This window comes from Coenobita brevimanus, chromosome 68 (genome assembly GCF_032717465.1).
Source record: "Coenobita brevimanus isolate Jiangsu-jjx chromosome 68, ASM3271746v2, whole genome shotgun sequence".
Lineage (NCBI taxonomy): Eukaryota > Metazoa > Arthropoda > Malacostraca > Decapoda > Coenobitidae > Coenobita > Coenobita brevimanus.
In genome coordinates this window covers 2,485,996-2,509,926 of record NC_137021.1, presented here as the reverse complement: position 1 = coordinate 2,509,926, position 23,931 = coordinate 2,485,996, and the positions used below count along the sequence as shown (strand labels likewise).

General features: G+C 42.1%; 2 protein-coding genes across 3 annotated transcripts in view; one reads left to right on the top strand and one right to left on the bottom strand.

Annotated features, from left to right (window-relative positions):
- LOC145405805 (uncharacterized) overlaps positions 1–10,282 on the bottom strand; it is a 30,740-nt gene extending 20,458 nt beyond the window's left edge. Inside the window, exons 1-4 of the mRNA XM_080277043.1 lie at positions 10,127–10,282; positions 5,751–5,829; positions 4,965–5,357; positions 3,968–4,787 (exon numbers count right to left, since the gene is read on the bottom strand). Of these exons, the coding sequence (XP_080133169.1) occupies positions 3,968–4,787; positions 4,965–5,357; positions 5,751–5,829; positions 10,127–10,128 (1,294 nt within the window). The 5' untranslated portion in view covers positions 10,129–10,282. The remainder of the gene's footprint in view (positions 1–3,967; positions 4,788–4,964; positions 5,358–5,750; positions 5,830–10,126) is intronic.
- A 3,334-nt stretch (positions 10,283–13,616) lies between these two features.
- The window catches only part of AcCoAS (acetyl coenzyme A synthase), a 50,973-nt gene continuing 40,658 nt past the window's right edge, over positions 13,617–23,931 (top strand). For both annotated transcript variants that reach the window (XM_080277017.1, XM_080277016.1), the window contains exon 1: positions 13,617–13,949. In XM_080277017.1, coding sequence (XP_080133143.1) covers positions 13,639–13,949 — 311 coding nt within the window. In that variant the 5' untranslated portion in view covers positions 13,617–13,638. The remainder of the gene's footprint in view (positions 13,950–23,931) is intronic.

Below are 23,931 nucleotides of genomic sequence, written 5' to 3'. Positions count from 1 at the left end.
ACCGAAAGAACCTCTCCAATATCTCATACCAAGAAATTAGGCCATAAATATTCTGAGGAATAAGCCGCCCTCCAAAACAGACTGCATCCTGACCAACCTTATTTACTATGGTCTGGGAAATACAGTGTTCTGTGTTTCAGTCTTATGTCACAACCCTCTGGTAAGCCCTCTCCCTCAAATTCTTGTGATTATTATTAGCAGGCAAGTGATGATGTCCTCTTCTCAGAATCACTAACTTTTCAAAGGAGTACAAAGAAAACAACAAGCCTGTTTTTGGAGATTCATCAGGCAGTATAATATACAATCCTACTAAAAAATCTATCCATCTATTGCCATAAGTCTTCCTTTTGATTACAGAATCAATCAACAAAGCTGCTAGCTATAGCAGCGAATGCCGTAAGACACTAAACATTTAAAAAATCTAAAAACATTACATATTTTTGCTACAGTAACATATCACAAACATGAAAACAACATGCATCACAATATGCTGTACTGGTACCAGTGTAATATTAAATTAATCCACAAAATGCTAAATGCAGCAATAACCTTGGTCGGGCACACTGACCAAATGTGGTGCAGGAAGGTGAGCTGAGGGGCCTTACACAACCATAAAAGCCTTCTCTCTTCTGCTTGTGGTTACTGATGAAGCCAGTTAATGAAAGTCAATATCACTCCTTCCAGTACATAGGAGTTGTGCATAAAACCACTATTCATGAGCTTGTATGTTGTAAATGCTTGGGGTGGATGAGGTATGGTATGAAATGTGTCCTGAGTATCGATGTCAACTTTCTTCCTAGAAACTCTCCCAATTCTATCTTAATTGTGTTTTTTCCTGAGCGACAACCACACACATATCCAATTGTAAAAATGCTGTGCCAGCAAAACTGTCAGTCACGAAAAACATCAGAATAACTCAAATAACCAATGGTTTTCTTGCATGGTCAAAACAGGAAAAAATTTCTCAGTGGACATTTTCAATTACTCCAGGATCATTTGTTCACTCAGATCCTTTACATCCTTTATGGGCCAATCAGATCAATTATTAGTTATTCTAGTCATCTATTCTTTTAGGTGCTGTTACATCCATTGTTAAAGTTCATATATGCCAATTAAGCCCAGTCAAGTTCAGTTAGGTACATTCAGCCAATTTAAGATCAATGAGACTCTTCATATCCAAATCAGCTCAGTCACATTAATTCAGGTCCATCTGGGCTACTTTAATCAGGACCATTTTAGGTCTATCACTCCAATCCTGGAAGGCCAATTTAGGTATAAGGTTAATTTAGGGTCAACTCCAGTTAGCTTGAAACACGTCCTTCACAGTCACATACGGTATCCAGTTTCATATCAATTCACGTCCAATACAGTCAGTTCAGGTCGTTTTAGGTCCATCCACACCCCGTGAGGTTCATTTAAATACATTCCAACCACTATACTTCATTCCAGTCATACTGCACCAAAGATCAGTGATGGTCAATATTTGTCTGTTTAAGTGCTTGACTTCAAGTTACTTCAGGTTCCAGCATATCAAATTGTCATGTCTACGAAAGAGGATGCTGAGAATCGGTACTGATGGTGAAATGCTTTTTTAAGATATACCGGTATCAATTAGCTCTGGCTTTTTAGAACTCATGGAGTAGGTGAAGATGAATAGGCAGGATAAGTCAGGATGGTAAGACCATTAATTTTCACTAAATTCACCACAGAGGGGGAATGGATGGGGTGTATAGTAAGAAATGCTGAGGGAAGCTGGATTGGAATGGGTTTGTATTGTAGCTGGTGGAGAGGCATGCCAAGAAAAGTACATCCTCTTAAGATGAGTATTGCAAGTATGCCAGTAAATTGTACGTCAATGAAGTGAGTACTAAGTGGGTGGGATGGACTGAGAGAGCAGGGCAAGACAAGTACATCCTTCAGAGACAAGCACTACAGTGTTAGCAAGGTGAAAGATTTAAGTACTGTGCATCCCAAGAAGAATGGGCAGAGTTGACAGTGCGAAGTTTTTAGTCACTAATTTCTTGGACAAGTTTAATAAGAGGGGAGGGGATAGAGAAAAGAGGGTGAGCAGGTGGACAATGCAGACTGGGATGCTGGTGGGTTGTGGGGAAGGGAAGGGGTAATTCACTCTATCAGTCATCACAATTAGTAGATTTACATCTGTTTTTCCATTTCGCGTGGGTCACACGGTTTGACTCGATACCACTCCTCCATCCTGCTCTGTTCTGTGCCAGCTCCCTAATAATAACTCAATGTCTGAGGTTGGCACATGTCATCTTGTTCTATGTCTTCCTCAGTCTACCTCTCTGTTGACAGTCCAGTGCCTCTTTACAGTACTTCTGCACCTCCCCACCTAACTCCACTGGTCCATCTTCTCTACAAGTCCTATGTCCAACCCTCTCTATTTCCTCTTTTCTGATGCTTTTCATCTTCCCAGTTCTTCTGAGGATATCCAATCATCCAGTTTCCTCCACATACCCACTGGATCATTCTTATGTCTCAAGCTGGCACTCACTCTATGTAACTATATTAGTTGCATACCAATGTTGAAAACCAATGGAGCAAATACAATTCCCACACATCCCCTTCCTAAATAGAGAACAGCAAGTTTCCTGAATCCACAACTGATCCAGTTACAACTGAAGATCTTGACTGTGGCAATGGTTGAATTAAAAAAATAAAACTCAATAACAACAAAGTAAGCAAATATGGTACCTTTCTCATACACCTTGCACCTCAAAACCAAAGTGCAAACTTTTACTGCTCCTATGAAATTCCTCTTACAGTCTGCCCATAGAACTCCAACTAAAATAATCAGTACAGAACTGATAATGATAATAAAAGTTTGGTAACATGTGACATATTCAGTACTCCACATGCCAATCCAGGATCCATCTGAGTAAACTACTTTTTCTGTGTCTAGAATATTGCAATAAAAGCAATGCTTGAGCATCAATAACAAAATACTGTTTCTTTATATAAAACTGCTTTAAGTACAGGACAAATTAAAACAAGATATATCCGAGGTCTCAGGTGGGAAATAGGGCTATGAAGACCTAATTCTAAATTGACCTGACAAGTATTATACTGAACAGTGCAGGTAATTCTTCGTCAGTTACTTAAACTATCAGCCCAATGATGATTTAACTTAGGAGTTCCGCTGAAAGAAATACTGTAGCTAAAGACTATAACAAAAGTGCAGTATACTGTATATGTATGAAGTGGTCAGAAAGAGAAGAAAAGGTTAATGATAAATTTGGAAGAACAATATGCATGAACTTCTTTGTAAAATAAGAAGACTATTGCTGAGACATGCAAATATATAGGAATGAGCGTGGGGAAAAAAGTTAATAATGAAACACAGTTGCTTCCCCAACAGGATGGGTGCTTTTTGTGCTAATATTTCTTCACCCATGAGTCCGAAATAGCCTGTTTCTCATTTTTTTTTTTTTTTTCTTTTTTATCATAAGGCAGTGTTTGGCCTCATGTATCCTAGATGTTGCATGAGCAGTTTCTGTAGCACGGCAAGCTTCTGACATCAGCTGTAAGACAAGTAACACCTTCAACCCAATTGTGTGGTTATAAATTTTATTCTTGCTACCTCTAGACGACTATTTTCAGTTCTGGGAAGGGGCCCTGTAATGAAAGAGATAATGAAGCCTGTACCAAACTCCTCCAGCTCAAAAAGATTCTCCTAAGCAGAATAAAAGTCTGAAGGTAGTACGAAAAGGTAGAAAAATGTCACTGGAATGGAGGAGTTAACAACTTCGCTCCAATGACAACCACCAAATTACCTCACCCAGTCAGATGAGACTTTCTGAAATGGAGGTGTTATATACAGTCTTCAGAAACTCCTTCACTATTAGAAATCTGACCTTAGTTGACATATAATCATCTGGTGGTAGCAAACATAAAATAAGAAAATACATAATCGGACTTAAGGTGTTCATGAAGAAGGCATACTCACTGGACTGCCTCTTCTTCGGACCCCTCGGAGCTGGGGATCCTGCCTCTCTCTTTCTCTTCATTCCCTTTTTCTTCACCTCAGGAGTGGCCACTTTACTTTCTGCATCCACCTCCATTGGTTCTTCCTTCACCACGGCCTCTTCTTTTACTTCTTTTGACGTTTCCTTTTCTTCCGTTTTCTTGACTTTCTTCTCTGTTTTTGGTTTCTTATTTTCTTTTGACTTTGTGTCTTCAGTTTTCTCTTCTTTCTTGTCCACTTCATCCTTATCGACTTCTTCTTTCACTGTTGTCTCTTTCTCTGATTTAGCATTTTCTGTAGTCTCTGTGTTCTTTTCGGGCGCTTCACTTTCTTTTGAATCTTCCTCCTCTTTCTTAAACTCATCTGACTCTTTTTTTTCTGTTTTATCAATTTCCACTCTTCTATTCTCCTTTCCTTTAGGCAACTCCTCCATTTTCTCTTTATCATCCATCATATCCTGCTCCTCCTCCTCATTTTCATTATCTTTATTTGCTTTCAATTGTTCTTTTTCAGCGACTGAATTTTCTTCATTCTCTGTCTCCTGACCTTCCTTTTCTCCCTTTTCTTTACTTGCTGGAGGTAATTTCTCCTCTTTCTCTTCTGATTCTGGCACCTCCTCTTCCTCTCTCTCAACTTGCAACTCATCTTTCCCTTCTGTCTGTTCATCCTCTTCTTCTTTCTCTTCAGGAATCTCTTCTTTTTCCTCCTCCTCTTTCCTTTCTGGGAGGTCTTCTTCCTCCTCCTCCTCCTCACCTTCCACAACCTCCTCTAAGTTACTTTCTGGGAGCTCCTTCTCCTCCTCCTCTTTCATTTCTGGGAGCTCCTCTTCCTCCTCCTCTTTCCTTTCTGGAAGTTCCTCTTCCTCCTCCTCCTCCTCCTCCCCCTCCCCCTCTTCCTCTCCCCCACCCTCTAACTCATCCTCTTCCTCTTCTTTCCTTTCTGGGAGATCTTCCTCCTCATCTCCTTCTTCCTCTCCCACCCCCTCCTCCTCTTCTACCACACCAGGCAACTCCTCTGCTGTCTCTGCTTCCTCCTCCTCCTCCTCCTCCTCCTCTTCTCCTCGCCCACTTGGTAACTCCTCCTCCTCCTCCTCCTCTTCTCCTCGCCCACTTGGTAATTCCTCCTCCTCTGCTTCATCCCCACTCTCCCTTGGGAGCTCCTCCCCCTCCACTCCCTCCTCCTCCTCCTCCTCCTCCTCCTCTTCTTCCTCCTCCACTGTCTCTCCTACTTCCTCATCTCTTGTACCATTTACAGCAGTGGCCTTCATCTGCTGTTCAGGTTCATCGATGTCCATGTTAAAGTCTGGTGCCCCCATACCTCCATTAATAATGTCCTTCATGTCCTCACTGTCATTTCTGCCTTTCATACTCTCCTGTGAATCAAAGAAAACATGATACATCAGTACATTCATCTTTAAGAAATTATTAAGGCAGCTGTATTCAGTATAATTAGCATTAGTATCTGTACTCTTATTAATGGGAAGCTGCAGTATGTGTAAACCCACACATCATCACATAGATGATATATATTTCTACAGAGTTTTTTTAGTCAACATATGCTGAGTTTGAAAAATAAATAAATAAAAATGCAGTTTTGAACAGAGTAACAGTACATATCATCACCATCATCCTAAACCTATTCCCCAGTAACAAAAGTGGCGGTGGGACCCATAATCAGAAAACACAAAAATATGAGACCTATCAGCAGATTCCAGGTGAAGTTATAACTGTATGAATTAATAATTCAGACGATCACAACGACAAACCTCATCCATGCCAATGTCAAGGTCCATGGCTGTGTCCAGGTCCATGTGGGGGGTCTCGAACGTACCCTCAGCCTCTGTCCTGCAAACAACAGTATATACCGTAGATAAAAAGACGTGTGTAGTATTCATAGGGGCATTTGTCTTCTTAGTGTAATAGGAAAGTATACGGTAGGATACTTATTGACAGAGTTAGGGAAATAACAGGAATCCATTGGAGAAGAACAGGGAGGCCCAAGGATGCAGTGGAGGGACAGAATGGAGAGAGATATGAGGGAGGGGGGTGTGAGAAGGGAGCAGGGCAGTGAAATGGCGGCGGACAGGGCGAGGTGGAAGTGATTTGTTTGTGGCCACCCCTTGCAGGATTGGAGCATCTGGCAATAGACAGACAGAACAGGGAGGTTTTAGGAAGGGAGGAAGTTGTGTAGATCAGATCTTCATTCCTAGGTCTTTAGTGGAAAAGTTTCTAGAGTTGGGAAGGAAGTTGTATGAGGCCTCCATGGATTTGAAGAAAGCTTATGACAGGATGGATAGACAAGGAATGTGGAAAGTATTAAGGATATATGGAGCAAATGGGAAATTGCTGAATGCCACGAAGAGTATGTATGAGGGTGCTAAGGCTGCAGTGAACTGAATGAATTTTTTATTTGAATGTTGGATTGAAACAGGGATGTGTCATGTCCCCATGGTTGTTCAGTACCTATATGGATGGGGTCATACAAGAGATACAAGGTAGGGCAGAGGACGTTACAGCGACCCTAATGAGAGAGAGCAGTCTTTGGAAACTCCCTGTACTGTTGTCTGCAGTTGATACTGTACTGTTAAGTGAAGACAAAGGGGAACTACAAGGCTTGGTGAATGAGTTAGGGAGCATTTGTAAGCAATGGAGTCAAAAGGTGAATGTAGGGAAGAGTAAAGTTATGGTCTTTGAGAAAAATGAAGTCACTGAATGTACAGTGAGGCTGGATGAGGAGGAAATGGAAAAAGTGAGTGCATTTAAGTGCGGTACTTGGGTATTGTGATGAGTAAGGACGGAAGTTTAGAGGGTGAAGTGCTTGACACGGTACAAAAAGGAAAAAAGGTTGCTGGCTTTGAAAGCAGTGATAAGGAACAGGGAAGTGAGCATGGAAATAAAAAAGCTGCTCCATGACAGTATTGTGATACCAATTCTAACGTATGGAAGTGAAGCTTGGACCTTGTTGGAAGGACTTAAGTCAAGAGTGAGAGCAGTGGAATGAGTTACAGTATTTGACAGGAGCATGTGGAGTTACATGGAGAGACAGACTGACAAATGAGGAGCGCTGTGGTGTGGATGTGGATGTGATTAGCATTAGGAGAAATACACTGAGGTGGTTTGGCCATGTGGAGGGGATGGAGAGCGAGAGACTAATGAGGAGAGTGAATGCGAGCGAGGTGAAGGGGGGGAGAGGGAGGAGGAGGCTGAGGATGAGATGGAGGGATGGAGTGGAGAGGTACTGTATGTGAGAAAGGAGGGTGTGAGCTGGGGGCAGGGCAGTGAAGTGGCATTAGACAGGGCAACATGGAGGCGATTTGTTTGTGGCCACCCCTTATGGGACTGAGATATTTGGCAGTTGACAGATAGAACACTGAACATAAAATAAGAATAGCATGTGGTATGATTTGCATCGTATAATTTATAAAGATTCCAACATGCTTATGCGTCGGCCCTGGTCACTTAATGGTGGCTCTCCATGCAACCTGATTGCTGGTAGCCTCCCTATCCAGTCCCTTATCCCTGAGGTCACACTCTATGACGATGTCCCAGATCTTTTTTTTGGCATAATGAAATATGGGCAAACAAGCCTCAAGGTCAGCATCTACTGTGATGCATTACTATAAAATGGGTTAATACTAAGTAAAATGTTTATCAGAACAAAGCACATCCATAGAATGTATATATCAAGAACTATTCCATTACTTCTTTTGCACGTACATCTCTATTCTTATTTTTACCCACCTAAAAATTGCCTTCCCTCCCTCCTTCTTCCATTCTCTGACATGATGACAGCAAATTGTATTTTGATCAATCAGTTCAAGGCATATACTGTATTGCAATTGCTATCATAACTATAAAAACTCTACCAGTAGATTTATTTGAATTATCCTATAAATTTCTGCATGAAGTTTGATGCTGGCCCTAGTGAAAAAGTTACACAGAGACAGAAAGAGTGATATACTGTGCCTATATATACCCACGCACATAAAGGACAGGGAAGAGTGAGTATGCATGTGGGTACATTCATTTATCTGCCGGCCTCAGACTATCCAACTTCACAGTTTATTCATCCCACCCTTCCCCCAAGCAGGTTGGACAAAATATCAATATTTCCTGAAACTGAAATTACTAGAAACCCTTGATATATCATAGTAATTGGACAGAAAGGCTAACGATACAGCCGATAATCTGACAGGATAATGTTCATTAAGGGGGACTACAACAACTCCACGCTCACTTTATAGTGAATCTTTTTCCGAGGATACCTGATGGAATTATACATGTTCAAACATCTAAAAGGGCACCCAAGGCCACAATTTATTGTTGCCTAAAACCCTTTTAGTACCCTAAAACATTACCAAACATTAGAATATACATTTAAGGTGCATTTTCACTTGATTTAACAACAAATTTTGTTAATTTATCTCAAAATACACCTTAAACTAGTACCTAGTATATTATGTGATAGCTTTCTCATCCACATAAAGCCGAACCCAGCCCACCTAGAACCACAAAAACAAAGGATGACCATAAGGTAAAGGCTTGTGTTAACTTGCAACTAAATTTTGAACATTTTTTTTTTTTTTTTAACTACTGTGAGCTTCATTTAAATCTTAACTTTCTTTAAAAAGGTTCCTATTTCCGATGATATATTGTAACTATTTAACTTTAAAAATTACAATTATCATCAGAAAATGACATTCTTTAAACAACTTCTGAGCATCATTCTAAAGGGAAACTGAGAGGAGAAATCACCCAAAGCAAACCTGACAGTGTCATCCACATCCTTTGAATCTAACCTTGGAATCCTTCAGATCCGTTCTTGGCTTTTTTTTTTTTTTTTTTTTTTTTTTTTTTTTTTTGGGTCACTTCCTAAAAAAGAATGAAATTTTCTCCATTATAATGGCTGTTCGAGTATGCGATTATGGCAAACATATGCTTTACCTGAGGCACTTGTTGCACCTTACTAAATCAGTTCTTCTCCTTCCTGATAGTCTGTTACATTTTTCTGATTATTTCTGAGGTGGTAAATAAACATTTCATGCAAAAGTTGTTTCCCCTGTTGTTTTTAGCTATGTTCCGCTGTGTCAGTTCATTTGATTTTTCAAACATAATGGCAAAAGGTGTTTAACTAGACTTAATCTGACCTAGCTTAACTGTACCTAATAATTTAATCTAACCTAACCTAGCATCCTGCTGGGAAATGAAATCCACTTTTCTGTACCTTGCATTAGGTAAGACTCTTCCATTACGCCATAAACAAGCAACCGTGGGTACGGCTTAAGGAACGTGATAATAAAAAGTTGGAAATTTTTCAGCAGGAGAAGATAGTTTACCTACCTGAAAGTAGCCAGAAAAATACAGAAAACAAACTGGAGGAATGGGCTATGAACTGAATTGGTAAGGTCCTTCTGCTGCCTAAAATAAACCATATGTTTACCGAGATTAGTTACCTGTACAGTATTTACATTCAAGTAGATTCGGTAACACTACAGTATTTGGCATGGTATCTACAACTGTCAAAACAGAACTTTTTTTTTTTTTTTTTTTTGTAAAAAATTGGAGTGAAAAAGAATTCAAATATATATACAAGTCATAGGTACTACTTCTCTTGACAAAGTTCTGGGTTACGGACATCATTAATAATATTCACTTCATCTTTTCCAATCTTCATAGCCTATGACTGGTTCAAAAGTTACAGTACATGGTATAAGATTAGCTGCGCAGAAATCCAACCTACCATAACTTAACCCATTCAATAATTAAACTGGAATTTAACCCTTGCCTTTGAGGTAACAACTAATTTTTCCTGGCCAATGGTGACCTTCCTCATACACCACCAAAACCAACTTGACAAACTGTGGAACCAACACCGTCTTTACCACTTTATTAGCCTTCAAAATGGTGAAAACTAAACTTTATTAAAACACAGGCATGGGAGTCGCAAGGGAAGGAACCTTTTGTCACTCCATTAGGGTCTGAAATGCTAGTACCGTGGCGTAAGTTGGGATAATGACGCTATGCAAGAGTGCGCGCTCCCAAACACCAAGAGATTTCTACCTCCACATTACGAATACAAAGGAATAAGTTGAAGGGTTGATATACTGATAAAATCCTTACTACTATCCATTTGACTACTTACATTTACTGGCGAACTTAAGCCTAATTCCTGGCCGGTAAGATAAAATGAAGTCAGTGAAGCCTCCGTGCGCCTCAGCTCCACAACAATCCACCTCCGGATGCGTATATTGCGTAGGTTTCAAGGTCTTTACAGCTAATTTTCACTGTTTAGGCTATATTTCCACATGGATATAAAATAGATTGTTATTTTTTTTATATGTTAATGTCAAACACATGACATTATTGTCGTATTATTATTTAGAATTTGTAAACACAAGCTGTAGTCAAAGGCCAACAAATGAACAACAGAGTCACGGTCTGCCTTCGCAGCCAATCCACATTGAAAAAGACATTGTTAGAAAGGAAATAAATATTACCTTTAATCGTATTAGTATTGATGTGCTGAGACATAAATAATAAGTATGTGAGATATATATTCATAGGTTACTCCATTTCATCAGATATCATATTATTTTTTTTGCTAAATTTCCATTTAGATCGTTATGTATTAATTACAGCTCTTCAAGCGTAACGGCATCACTTGGAGTATTTTTTCTGTGCTTGATGCAAATCTTGCATAAAACTAGTAGGTGATCAGCCATATTTAGGTGCAACAAAACTAATGAATGATTAGCATTTGTTATTCTTGTTTTTAAATTCTAGCATGCGTGAAGTAGGTCACATATCTGTAACATACACACATACTTCATTACAGAAAATATGATTTTATTATGTACATGTTACATGCACGATAACATTACGTTAAATGTAGCAAAATTGAGGAGGAGGGAAAGAGCACGTGTTGCCAAGGCTGTTGCTATCGCAGCGTGGTTGCCCGATTGCGGGTCTCTGGGCTCTTTTCAAAGCGATGGGCGACTTTAAGGCTATTTCTTGCTGGTTGGGATTAATTGTGAAGTTGTGAAGATGATGCTTTCTATGATACATTTTTTCGTTAGGTTTTTATATATAATTATGGTTAGAACAGATATTGATATGAGAAAGAGTCGAAATTAATCACCAAGATCTGATAAGGTCAGGGCTGACAGGTTCATCTGATTGAACTGGGCCACTCCCAAGCCATGGTTGGATGATATTCAAACCTTCATGAATTTAAGGGAACATAATGGACTTGAAGTGAAGTGGTCAGGCAATACAGTGCAGAAAGAGATTAAAAGAGCAAGGGACGCAATGTGTTGGCAGAGAAGAGAGGGAAGCACTTAAGCCCAGTGAAGACAGGATAACATTGTGAAGCAACTTAGGAAAACACACTGAAGATCGGAATAAACAAACTATATAAAAGTACAGTGAAGGTATATATAGATTAGAAATAAGGGTAATGAAACTGAAATAAAATATGAAAGCACATAATGTTCAGAACAAAATAAGGAAGCACATTAAAATTAGAAACAAAATAAGGAAGCACATTAAAGTTAGAAACAAAATAAGGAAGCACATTAAAGTTAGAAACAAAATAAGGAAGCACATTAAAGTTAGAAACAAAATAAGGAAGCACATTAAAGTTAGACACAAACTAAAGAGACATTAAAGTTAGGAACAATTATTAATAGAGAAGCACAGAAAATTTAAGAACAAAATAGGAAGCACAGTAAAGTTAGGACAAAATAAAGAAGTACAGAAAAGTTAGGATTACACATTAAACAAACTACAAAACAGGTAATATTGAACCTGAAAACCTAGATAGCCTATATTACAAAGGTGTTAAAGAAGTAGCCGCTCTGAAAAATCGTCTACTAGCCTCGTAATGTGAATCGAGTGAAGTACTGAATTTAGGCAATATTCTATAAATAAATGTGAGATTCCTATGATAACCATTCTTTACATCAAAGCTGCAGTTAACATACAATTACTCACTAGATCTAACTTTTTAAACTAGGACTGGTTCAGAAGTTACTGTATATAAGATTAGATGTGCAGAAATTCAGTCTACTCTATCCCAACCGATTCAATAAATAAACTCGAATTTTACCCTTTGAAGTAACAACTAATTTTTCCTGGCCAGTAGTGACCTTCCTCATACACCAGCAAAACCAACTTGACAAACTCCGGAACCAACATTGTCAAACACTTTATTATCCTCCAGAATTGCACAAATTAAACCTTAAATAAGACATATGTTATTCGCGTGTCTTGGTGAGTAGGAGGCAATTCTTCTAGACCTTTCAACTTCGTGATTCCCCTTCCCTGAAATTTACATGTTGCACCGCTACAGTAGCAAGGCAGATGCGAGGCAGGAAAGTATTTGGAAGAGATGCACTGCTAGATTCACTCAGAAAACACGTATCGTGGAAGGCAAATTAAAACCAAGATTGAGGTTCAGAACAGACATTAATTAAACTCACAGAATCATGAGGTCAAAGGTTAGTACTCAATGACAGGTGACTCGTGCCCAAGGCCAATATGATAACACTCTAGGTCAAGCAGTTATCACTCAGTATCCACTCACTTGATGTAGTGCTGCCTACTTCTTCCTTAGCCTTTACCATTCTTTTTCTGTGCCTGCCCTCCTCACTTCCTATTTCTCCCATCTTTCCTGTCACTTCTTATTACTTTTCTTTCCCTTACAGGTGGCTTTACATCGAGTGACAAGCCAAATTGTTTCATGTAAGCCAAGAAACCATTTACAACGCTGAGTGGTAACCATATAACCAGACCATACGTGCTCCTTACGTGTCAACAAGTGGGTTGGTGGAGGGTTAGTGTCCCTCCCCGTAAAACAAATAACTCAAAGTCAAATGACCACCCCTTACGGGATTATGGCGTCTGGCAATAGATAGATAGATAGATAGATCAACGTCAGAGGGTTGATGGAGCAACAGACAACCAAGACATCTCAGCAAAGATGGAACTAGGCATTAAGTATGAGGTTCCTGGAAGCTCCCTCAGTTATATAATTGCTGGGGAAATTTGGGGCCTTTGGTTTCCTCCTCCCCCCCCCCCCAAAAAAAAAAAGAATCCTAGAATCGCCAGTGGCTTTGTGTTCTTATTTATCAAGGATAAGTGACCAAGTTCAGATAAAAATAATAAGGAATTAAATTAGAAACAGGCTGTAACAAAGTACATCTGAAAATACTTCACTTCTTTGCAACTCATTTGGCCCTTCACTGTTTTCCCATAACAAACAAGCATTTAGTGTGATGGTGGCGCTTGCTTTACATTGTAGACACCGAAAAGGAATTGTAATTTGCTACCAATTTTAGTTGTCATTCTTCATATTTCATGTTCGCTTTTAAGTCGTATGAGAATCTATACTTGTTAGGTCTAATCATATTAAACATTCATGCACTGTATTTATCTGGAAAATGTGTGGACATGGGGAGAACATGAGTAAATAATGATTACATGGAAGGAGAAGGTGGCATTTTTCGTTTCCATTGACTGGGCTAGTTTGGGGGCTACTTTCTTGGTGGGTTTGGACGGGACTAAAAACCGCTGACTTGACAACCCTGCAAGCTGAAGACAACGGCGGCATCAGTGTACGTGCTGAGCTCGATCGTGGTAGGAGTGGTAAATACAATGGCGGATGAGACTGATCAGATCTTTAACCCGGCCCAGAAAGTGGCCAAGGTGTCACACTGTTCCTCAATGGAACAGTATAAACAGCTGCATGAAAAGTCTCTGAAAAATCCTGAGGAGTTTTGGGGAGAAATAGTCAAAGATTTTCACTTTGAGCAGAATGTGACAGGCAAATTTCTCGACTACAATTTTGACACGACGAAGGGGAGTATATTCATCCGGTGGCTGGAGGGTGCCAAGACCAACATCTGCTACAACTGCTTGGACCGTCATGTGGCCGCGGGCAGGGGCGACCAGGTGGCTTTCTATTGGTAGGTGGTATGGAAATCAATGTGCGTTGACTGGGGGAGGCCACTGACGCCGCCGCCCACAGCTTTCTTTGATTTTTCTACTAGGGACTTTACCTTCAGTATGAGTGGCTTGTTTTAACGTTCCGTCCATTTTTGGTTGTTGATGTAAACGGTGAACTAGGTTTGCTAGTGACAAGTTAGTGTAGTTACGTGGCAGCCACATTTAGGAAAATTCACATTTTTATTTTGCACAGTAGCTATAAGCTATAACAAAATAAAGGCTGATGGCCAATATAATGTATACTTCCATCAGAGCGTCCCTTTTTCAATCATAATAATTCACCTTGGATCTGTGAAAGCATAGTCTAACAGGCGCCGGTAGTAGTCCCTTCCCTACAGTAATGTTGTAGTTCAAGTTATTCATGTTACCTTATGATGATTTTATTCAGTCGGAGTAATTATCCTATCTTAACCCTGTCAGTTCGAAATATCTATTAATCTGAATGTAACCGTCCGGAGAGAGCGTGAATAAATGCAGACCAGACAGGATCCAAGGAGATAAAAGTTGATAAATAAATAGTGTCGGTAGCGTTTATTGTTTGTATAACTATTGTATTATTAGCGTAGTCAGATATTTAGGACGAATTTATATTCAGTACTGCCCAAAGATCGTTTTTTAGGTTCATACATTTGATTTGGATAATACTAAGCTTTTTTTCTTTTTCTTTTGCTGTAGGTAAGTTTGTTGACAAATAGTTATTAAACTGTTTACTCAGTTTTTATCATGGACAAAAGTTTACGAAAATGATCACCTTGGTGGACCACGGTGCTTTGTGATAAGTGTGTTAAAATGGGATTAGTGATGATTGAAATGTGATTACCGTAGTGATGAAAGACAGTGATAAAATGAAGAAAGTTTATTAAAATGTGGTGCTTGTGTTATCAGTTAATTAAATATGCATAGTGATAGGCTACGTTAATGAGTGAGTGATAAGTTGATTAAAATATTAAGTTGTTTGTCAGGAATGTAACTGGTTGAACTAGCCGTCAGGTAGTACGGTACCGTTACACCCTCACGTACGGTACTCCATATTACCTCACCAACATCCCTACCCCAGATATTACCCCGCCAGCATCCCTACCCCAGATATTACCCCACCCGCATCCCTACCCCAGATATTATCCCACCTGCATCCCTACCCCAGATGTTACCCCACTAGCATCCCTACCCCAGATATTACCCCTACCCCAGATATTACCCCACTAGCATCCCTACCCCAGATATTACCCCACTAGCATCCCTACCCCAGATATTACCCCACCTGCATCCCTACCCCAGATATTACCCCACTAGCATCCCTACCCCAGATATTACCCCACCTGCATCCCTACCCCAGATATTACCCCACACGCATCCCTACCCCAGATATTACCCCACACGCATCCCTACACCAGATATTACCCCACCTGCATCCCTACCCCAGATATTACCCCACCTGCATCCCTACCCCAGATATTACCCCACCTGCATCCTTACCCCAGATATTACCCCTACCCCAGATATTACCCCACTAGCATCCCTACCCCAGATATTACCCCACCTGCATCCCTACCCCAGATATTACCCCACACGCATCCCTACCCCAGATATTACCCCACCTGCATCCCTACCCCAGATATTATCCCACCTGCATCCCTACCCCAGATATTACCCCACCAGCATCCCTACCCCAGATATTACCCTAGTCCCTCTGTATTACCTTCCCCTCTGTAACCTACACTGTCACAGATATTACCCCCTTCCTCTCCAAGATATTACCCTTCCAACCACTCTTTCTCTCTCTCTCTCTCTCTCGTGGTAGATAATAGTTGTTATTGTGATGGTAGATAGTGATGCTCCTACTTGCGTAGCTATTGTGAGAGAGAGAGAGAGAGAGAGAGAGAATGTTTTGGAATAAGGAAGGATATGTAAAGAGAGGGAGGGAAAAGCGTGGGTGTTACATCAGATAGAATGACGTCATGAGAGGGACAGATTAATTTGATCCATTAACTATAGCATACGAAATGAATTAAAAAGAATGTAAATAAAGGTAGAGTTCAACGTTATATATAATAAAGAGAGAGAGAGAGAGAAAGACGAAACGAAACGAAGGTAATGGATGAAGAAGAGGGAAGTCCATTAACGAAAACTAAAGGAATAAGAAAAAAAGGAAAGATAATAATAATAATAACAAAAAGAATGGGAGAGTCGGGAGATAATGAAAAATAAAGAGCATATAAACGTTAAATGGTGGGAGGACAGTGAGATGGATAACGAGTTGGGGAGAAAGTATAAAGGTCGGTGTGTCTGTCTCCCGCACAGGGCAAGACGAGACCTGCAGCAGCTGTGCACGTGTTCGGCAATATCACAATCTCCCCACCACCACTCCTGCCCCACGTGCCCTCCTCTCGACTCTCCCCTCCCCTGCCCTACCCCATCTGCATTCCTCTCCATCCCTTCTCTCTCTCTCTCTCTCTCTCTCTCTCTCTCTCTCTCTCTCTCTCTCTCTCTCTCTCTCTCTCTCTCTCTCTCTCCCCACTGATCCACCACAACTCCCACATATCACCACTAATAGTAATTCCCCCAACAACCAAACAAGAATGGGAACTTCAGGTATTTGAGGGGAAACTTAAGGAGAGATAAAATAACGTGAATGGCACGATACCGGTATAAAGATTGCTGTACTCTTTTTACTCTAACTTGGCAAAAAAAAAAAAAAAAAATCCATCTTGACGGTGAAAAAGATTGCTATTCTCCTTTTTATTCTAACTTGGCCAAAAAACTGCCATCTCTCCGTCTTGAATGCTGAGCCGTAACATGAGATGACTGCTAGCAAGATCAAGAGAGAGAACTGCTAGAACATGATGCTAGTCACGAAGGAGTGCTGTGGGAGGGATGTAGAGCCGTAGCATTGTCACCTAACACAGACCTGCATGATATAAGCTGCAAAAGGACGAAAATCTAGGACAAGTTAAAGCAAAAAGAGCATAGTTTGTGAAGAGATAAGTTGGATGTTAAAACTGGATAGCCTATACGTAGGTGTGATGCAAGGCAGTGGTGTGGACTGTAAGAGTAGTTATAATATGTCTGTCGGTAATAATAATATGTAGAAAGATAGGTACCATAGGTCTAGTGGTTAGGCCTATATTCTCGTAGTTTAAGGAGGCTCCCTAACACCTCTTCCTTAACGATTTACTTTCCAAAGTACCCATTAATATCCCCTGGCTTCCCTCTTGCGGCTTTTCAGTATCGACATAGATTGCATATATAACAGAAAAAAAAATATAGTAACGGAGCAGAATCAGAAATAAATTGGTAGGGAAAAAGTGTTAGTAACCTTTCTCTCCGTACTAGAATACCGCCCTTAATAAAGATAAACAGGCCAAGTGTTTAGCGATAACTAGGAAGACTTAGTTATGGGAAAATTAGTGAGAAGTACCGGTATCGGAAATAAGGAGGGTGTGTGGAAAGGTTAGGTAAAGTGGTATCGGTAAAGAGAAAGGCTTAGAGAAAGATAAGTAGGCCTACTGATAACCAAGTACCTCAGGCCTACCGGTAGTAAAGGTTTAGTGAAAGATAAAGTGTCGATAATATGAACAGACGGCTTCGTAGCACCTCTTCCTTGGCGATTTATGCTGCTTATTAGCCCCTATCTCCATGTTCTCTTGTATGCTGTTTTTTAAGTGGTATAGTTCACATCAGTAATATACAAGAGGATACCGAGGTGTATGGGCAGAATAAATCGCTTAGGAAAAGGTGTTACGCTACTCGAAATCACTAAGTATACGGTATGTCAGTGGAATAGATCGGTGGGTTGGAACTGGTTGTAAGGTTCGATTTATTCCTGGTTGTAAGGCATATTTGGTGGGTTTGTATTCGATATTACCATCTTTGCTGCTGTTCTGTATGACTTCACTGACACGTGATTCATCCCCCCCCCCTTTTGCTAGTATGATAATATAACAGACATGTGAGTGAGATATCCCAGGCTTAAACACTGTAGAGATGGTGGGTACAAGTGCCACCTGACATATAAAGGCTGCCGAGGACCATGTTTTTCTTTGGGTGTCGTAGATGGACCTCTTGAATGGTGAAGTAAGACCTAATAGTAGCTGCAACCCCAGGCTCAACTTCATGTGAACCCAGTGGAGGCAGTCTGAAGTTCCTTTTCTGCAGTCCACCATCCTCGTTTGGGGTGATTGGGTGGGAATTGAGAGACTTTTGCATTACCAGGCAGCGGAGCCACCCGGTCACATGGGTGGCACCACATGAAGGCGCCTTTCTCCAGCAGCAAAGTAATAATTAAAGTAGTAACATAATGCATCGGCCACTGCAGCCTCTCACTTGTACCCCCTGACCTAGTACCGTAAGTGGACTAACTTGTTTTTTTTCCAACTAGTACAAAAACTGGTGAAGGGAAGGCGGCGGCCCGATATCGAAGTGGATGTTGGTGACACACTGCCCGATAAGAGGTGCTAGGTGGTGATAAGGGGGAGGGACGGACTGACGGAGTGGAAGTAGCCGTGGTGGAGTTGCTGGGAGTAAGTTGGATGGGCGTAGGAGTAGCTAGCATGGATGGAATGGGTGTGGGCGTAACGTAAATGGGTTTGGACTGTGATGGGAAGGAGTAAATCTGTTTTGTTTATTTATTTATTTTTTCTTTTCTGATGGTGCATGTGGAAGACATACTCATCCTGCTTGTTGAGGATGTGGAAGGTGTTACATGATTTCATTTTAATGTGACAGCAGTATGAAGCAAACAACAAAAGAGTATGAGAAGGAAAGATACTCTCTGTCGTTTGAGGAGGAATGAGAAATAAGGAAGGAAAGATACAAAAGAGTACGAGAAGGAGGGATACTCTTGTATGAGGAGGAATGAGGAATACGGAAGGCAGGACACAGTGCTATCAGCGGAGTATCGGCGAACATTTGCCTATGGCCGGACACCCCTTAGCAGAGTTATATATTTCACCACAAGGATTTGATGATTATATATGCAATAGGGTACATTCTTCATACACAGATGGATCTATTACGTTGCCACCTCAGACTGTATAGCATCCTTTATTGTGCCGTTTTATACTGTATGTATTTTTCGTACAGCAGTTCATGTTCGAGTGTTACAGATTTTTTATGAATGGAGGACACCTGTAATCTGGTGAATGGATTTTTTTTTTCTTCCTCTTCTTATCATGTTAATAAAATGCCAGGAATAATAATTGCACTGCCGTCACGCGGTGGCCCAACTATCATAAAGCTTCGTCCACATTTCAAAATATTACGTATCTTAAGTGAGGTGATACTTTTTTCTTTTTTTTCTCCTAAGATGGGTGTGCCGTCCCTCCCTCACTGAAGCAATTCCACAAAGACCTTTACAGCGTTAGTGGGTTAGACTTGTATACTCTTTCCACCTTAACTTGGGCTATAATTGCCCTCTCTCCATCTTTAATACCAAGTTTTTTTTGTCTGCCTCAGAGCTGCGTGAATGAAGCTGCAAAAGGACGAAAATATGGGCCAAATTAGTGTAAAACAAGTGTCAGTTGGCCCTTCCATCATCAGTTATTAAATTATAACTTTTTATTAATTATTCTAGTACGTAAAGTTGTAATTATAGGCTTCTGTAGGCCGGACCTCACTAATAATTTTTAAAGGTTCTCTCCGCATAATTTTTCTTCCTGATCTCAGGACTGTACTTTACCCTATTCTTAGGTGGGGAAAGAGGTTTGGATAATGATGATGATGATGAGGAGGAGGAGGAGGAAGAGGAAGAGGAGAAGGAGGTGGAGGAGGAGGAGGCGGATGGTGATAGTGATGATGATGAAGAGAAGGAGAAGGGTAACGATGATGATAGTGATGATGATGATGAGGAGGAGGATGGTGATGGTGGTGATGGTGAGGAGGAGGAGGTTGGTGGTGGTGGTGATGGTGGTGATGGTGAGGAGGAGGAGGTTGGTGGTGGTGGTGATGATAATGATTGTCTTTTTTTTTTTTTTTTGTATGTATCCGACTCTGGGCATAGGCTTCACAGCCTGCTCTCAAAGCCCAGTAGTCCTCCTACATTCCATACACCTCCACATGTCACCACTTCGGCGCCAACACCCACCGTCCATATTGAATACATGCTAGGGCTGTCTCATACAGGACTGGTGCGTTGATATTAGCGGGGGTATTTTTACGACATGTCGGCGGGTCTTCTGGTAGATCAGTACCTGTAAAGTCTGCTTTTTTTTTCTTTTTATATGGAATTCAAATCCTTAAACTGTTCCCTGCCCCAGCCGGGATTTGAACCTGGGTCCGGTAGGACTGCAGGCCACCACTCTACCGATTGAGCCACCGCCTTCCCCGCCTCCCCCGTACTCCTTGTTGCTAACGTGTCTGGGTACCGTAGGCTATCGTCACTGTGATTACGGTGAATGGGGTACGCTGTGTGGGAGGTGAACTGGGTTATCACTGGCCTCACGGAACGGACTGACTCACCGTACACCCTCATATACTATCTGTAGCTTAGGTGCCGTTTCATTGGTGGTTTAGGAGGCTTTGTTACACCTTTTCCCCAGTGACTTATTTTTTGCATAATGGCTTCATAACACCTCTTCCCCAACGATTTATTTTATTTTTTATTTTATTTATTTATTTATTTATTTTATTTACCGGCATTTATTTTATTTATTTTGCTTAGTGGTTTCGTTGCACATCATCCTTAGCGACCTTGCCAAAATAACGGTCCCTGATAACAGACTGTTGAGGAGACGTGTTTTATCTGATTACTGGATGAGGTTTCGGGAGGAGCAGTGAGAGTGAAGGTGAGGGGGTGAGGGAGGGAGAGGAGGGATGGAAGTGACGGTGAGGGGATGAGGGAGGGGGAAGGAAGGGGGAAGGGTGGCACTGTGGGTCATTCAACGTACCCCTCTCACCCCCAACACATGCACCGCCGCTGTGATGGGTAGTCATAGGGGGTGGAAGGTTAGGGTAGATATAAGATATGGTTCATCAGATAGTGGTGTGGTGTGGGAGGCTATGGGGTACTCTCAAGGCAAAGTGAAACGTGATAGTGGCAGTCGATAATACGGTGTAGGAGGGTAGGATGGATGCAAGGCGCAAACGGTGACATAGAAAATAGCTAGTGGCAATAGACTGGTATGATGAATAACAGAGGGGAAGATGGTAGACACAGACGTTGACACAGAAGATAAGTAGTGGAAATAGATAGTGGAAAGGCACGGAGGGGTGGAACAGAAAATAAATAGTGGAAGTAGACAGTGGCATGGTATAGACGGTGAAACAGGAGATGAGTAGTGGAAATAGACTGTGGAAAGGCATACAGGATGAAACAGAAGGTTGTTGTGGTTGTATACACAGGGTCGAGTACCTTGTTTAGCAGGAAGTAGTTTGAAGATTTGCACATCGATAACTAGCTATCTGTCAATACTGATATTTTCTCTGCTCTACCCTAAGGTCCTGCCGACATTTACAACAAACACCCTTGCTAATACCGTTGCCACTACACCTAATCTGCTAGTGATATCCCGGGCTTATCCCAGTACAGGTAGGGGATATTAAACTTACTCCCTCTTTTCTCTCCTCATATCCTCTCCTTTCTTCTCATTTTCTTCTCTCTTCTGATTTCCTCTCCTCTCTTCTGATTTCCTCTTCTCTTCTCATTTCCTCTCCTCTCGGCTCATTTCCTCTCATCTCATATCCTTTTCTCTTCTCATTTCCTCCTTTCTTCTCATTTCCTCTCCTCTCCCCTTATTTTCTCTACTCCTCACTTCACCCTCCCATCATTGACCCATCGCCAGCTTGACCTAAAATTGCTATCTCTCCATCTTGAATGCTGAGATGTAACGAGGTCAACAGTAGAACGTGGTGCCGTGTAAGGTTGCATTGTTGTCTCTTTCTACAACTGGTCGACGTGAGATTTAAGCTGCAAAAGGACGAGAATTTGGGCCAAGTTGGAGTTAAAAAAAAAAAAAGTACAAATGTTCGTATGATAGGGTAATATTTCTGTGGCCAATGATCTGTATTGTGAAACGTTACCATATATAGTTTCCTGGCTCGTTACTCAGTGTAGAGTTAGTGAAAAGCGCCGCTACATCAGATGAGTGGATGGTGGGCGCCCCTGCTAACCACAGATCTAAGATATGACAGGGAAAGGTTAATGAATTTCTCAGTCAGCACCTGGAGTGGTAGTAGGTGTCCGGCTGAATACAAGAATGAAGGGGGTGGGGTGAGGGAGAGAGGTGGAGAGGGGACACTGGGAGAGGGTGTGGGTGGGATGAGAGCGGGAAGTGGAGGGGTTACACTGGAGAGGGTGTGGGTGGGGTAAGGAAGAGAGGTGGAGGGGGTAAACTGGGAGGGGTGTGGGTGGAAAGAGGGAGAGAGGCGGAGGGGGTAAACTGGGAGGGGTGTGGGTGGAAAGAGGGAGAGAGGCGGAGGGGGTAAACTGGGAGGGGTGTGGGTGGAAAGAGGGAGAGAGGCGGAGGGGGTAAACTGGGAGGGGTGTGGGTGGAAAGAGGGAGAGAGGCGGAGGGGGTAAACTGGGAGGGATGAGGGTGGAAAGAGGGAGAGAGGCGGAGGGGGTAAACTGGGAGGGATGGGGGTGGAAAGAGGGAGAGAGGCGGAGGGGGTAAACTGGGAGTTGGTGTAGGTGGGGGAGGCGTTGAGATGAGGGAAGGAGGGCTGATGAGTGGTAAACCGGGAAGGGGTGAGGGTGGGGAGAGGAGGGGTGAAGTGGTAAACCGGGAGAGGGTGAGGGTGGGAGGAGAGGGAGGTAAGCCGAGAGAGGGTGGGGTAAAATAAACACACCATCGCTAGGTTAGCAAATATCGCTCTTGTCGTGGGTGTGGGCGGGGAGAGAAAGGGAAAGGAAAGGAGGGGGATTGGAGGGAAGGGGAGGGGAGGAAAGGTGGGAGAGTGGAGGGAAGGGAAGAGGAAAGGAGGGAGAAGAAAGAAGAGAAAATGAAGATGTAGGTAATGGAAGAGGAGAGGAATCGAAAGGAAGAGGAAGGAAAGGAAGGGAGGAGGTAAAGGGAAGGAAGAATAGGGAGGAGGAGAGAGGAAATGAAGGGAGGGAAGGATAGGAAGGGAAGAGGAAGCATAGGAAGAGAAGAAATGAGAATATGAGAGGAGGGAAGGGAAGGGACGATTTCACGAGGAAGAGTGGGAGGAAGAAGTTTATTGCAGAGGTAATACAAATCCACGAAGGGAGAGCTAAAAGTGTGTGTGTGTGTGTGTGTGTGTGTGTGTGTGTGTGTGTGAGAGAGAGAGAGAGAGAGAGAGAGAGAGAGAATATTGGTACGTCAGTTATAAATAGGTTAATGGAGTAGGGTAGGAGGACAAAAAGTAAAAGGGAGAGTAGAGAGGGAAAGGGATGGGAGAGGGGGGGAGTGGGAGAAGAGGAGGTTAAGGGAGGGAGAGAAATGGAGAGGAAAGGAGGGTAGAGGGAGAGAAGAGAGGCTAGGGCAAGAGGAAGAGGAGGAGGAGGGTGAACAATAAAAGGAAGAAAAAGAGGGGTAAGTCAAGGGAGAGAAGAGAGGGGAGGGGGAGGGAGAGAATACAGAGGGGAGGGGGAAGAGGGTGGACAAGGGAGAGATAGCCAGGATGATAGAGAACAGAGGCGGAGGTCGATAGTCATGATGTTACTCCTCATGGCACTCCCCTTTCCTGCCTCCCCTTCCGGCTCTTCTCTTATCCCCTCTCCCATCTTTCCTTTCTCCATTTCATTTCCTCTTGTCTTCTCCCCTCTCCTCTCCTCTTGTCTTCTCCCCTTTCCTCTCCTCTTGTCTTCTCCCCTCTCATCTTGTCCTTATGCCGTCGTTAGGTACTAATCTTAAGCTGTCATCTTCTCCTCTCTCCTCCCTTCCCCTCCTCATTTTCTTGTTTCCCCTCTGCCTCATCCCCTCCCCTCTTTCTTGTTTCCTCTCTGCCTCATCCCCTCCCCTCTTTCTTACTCATCTTTCCTTT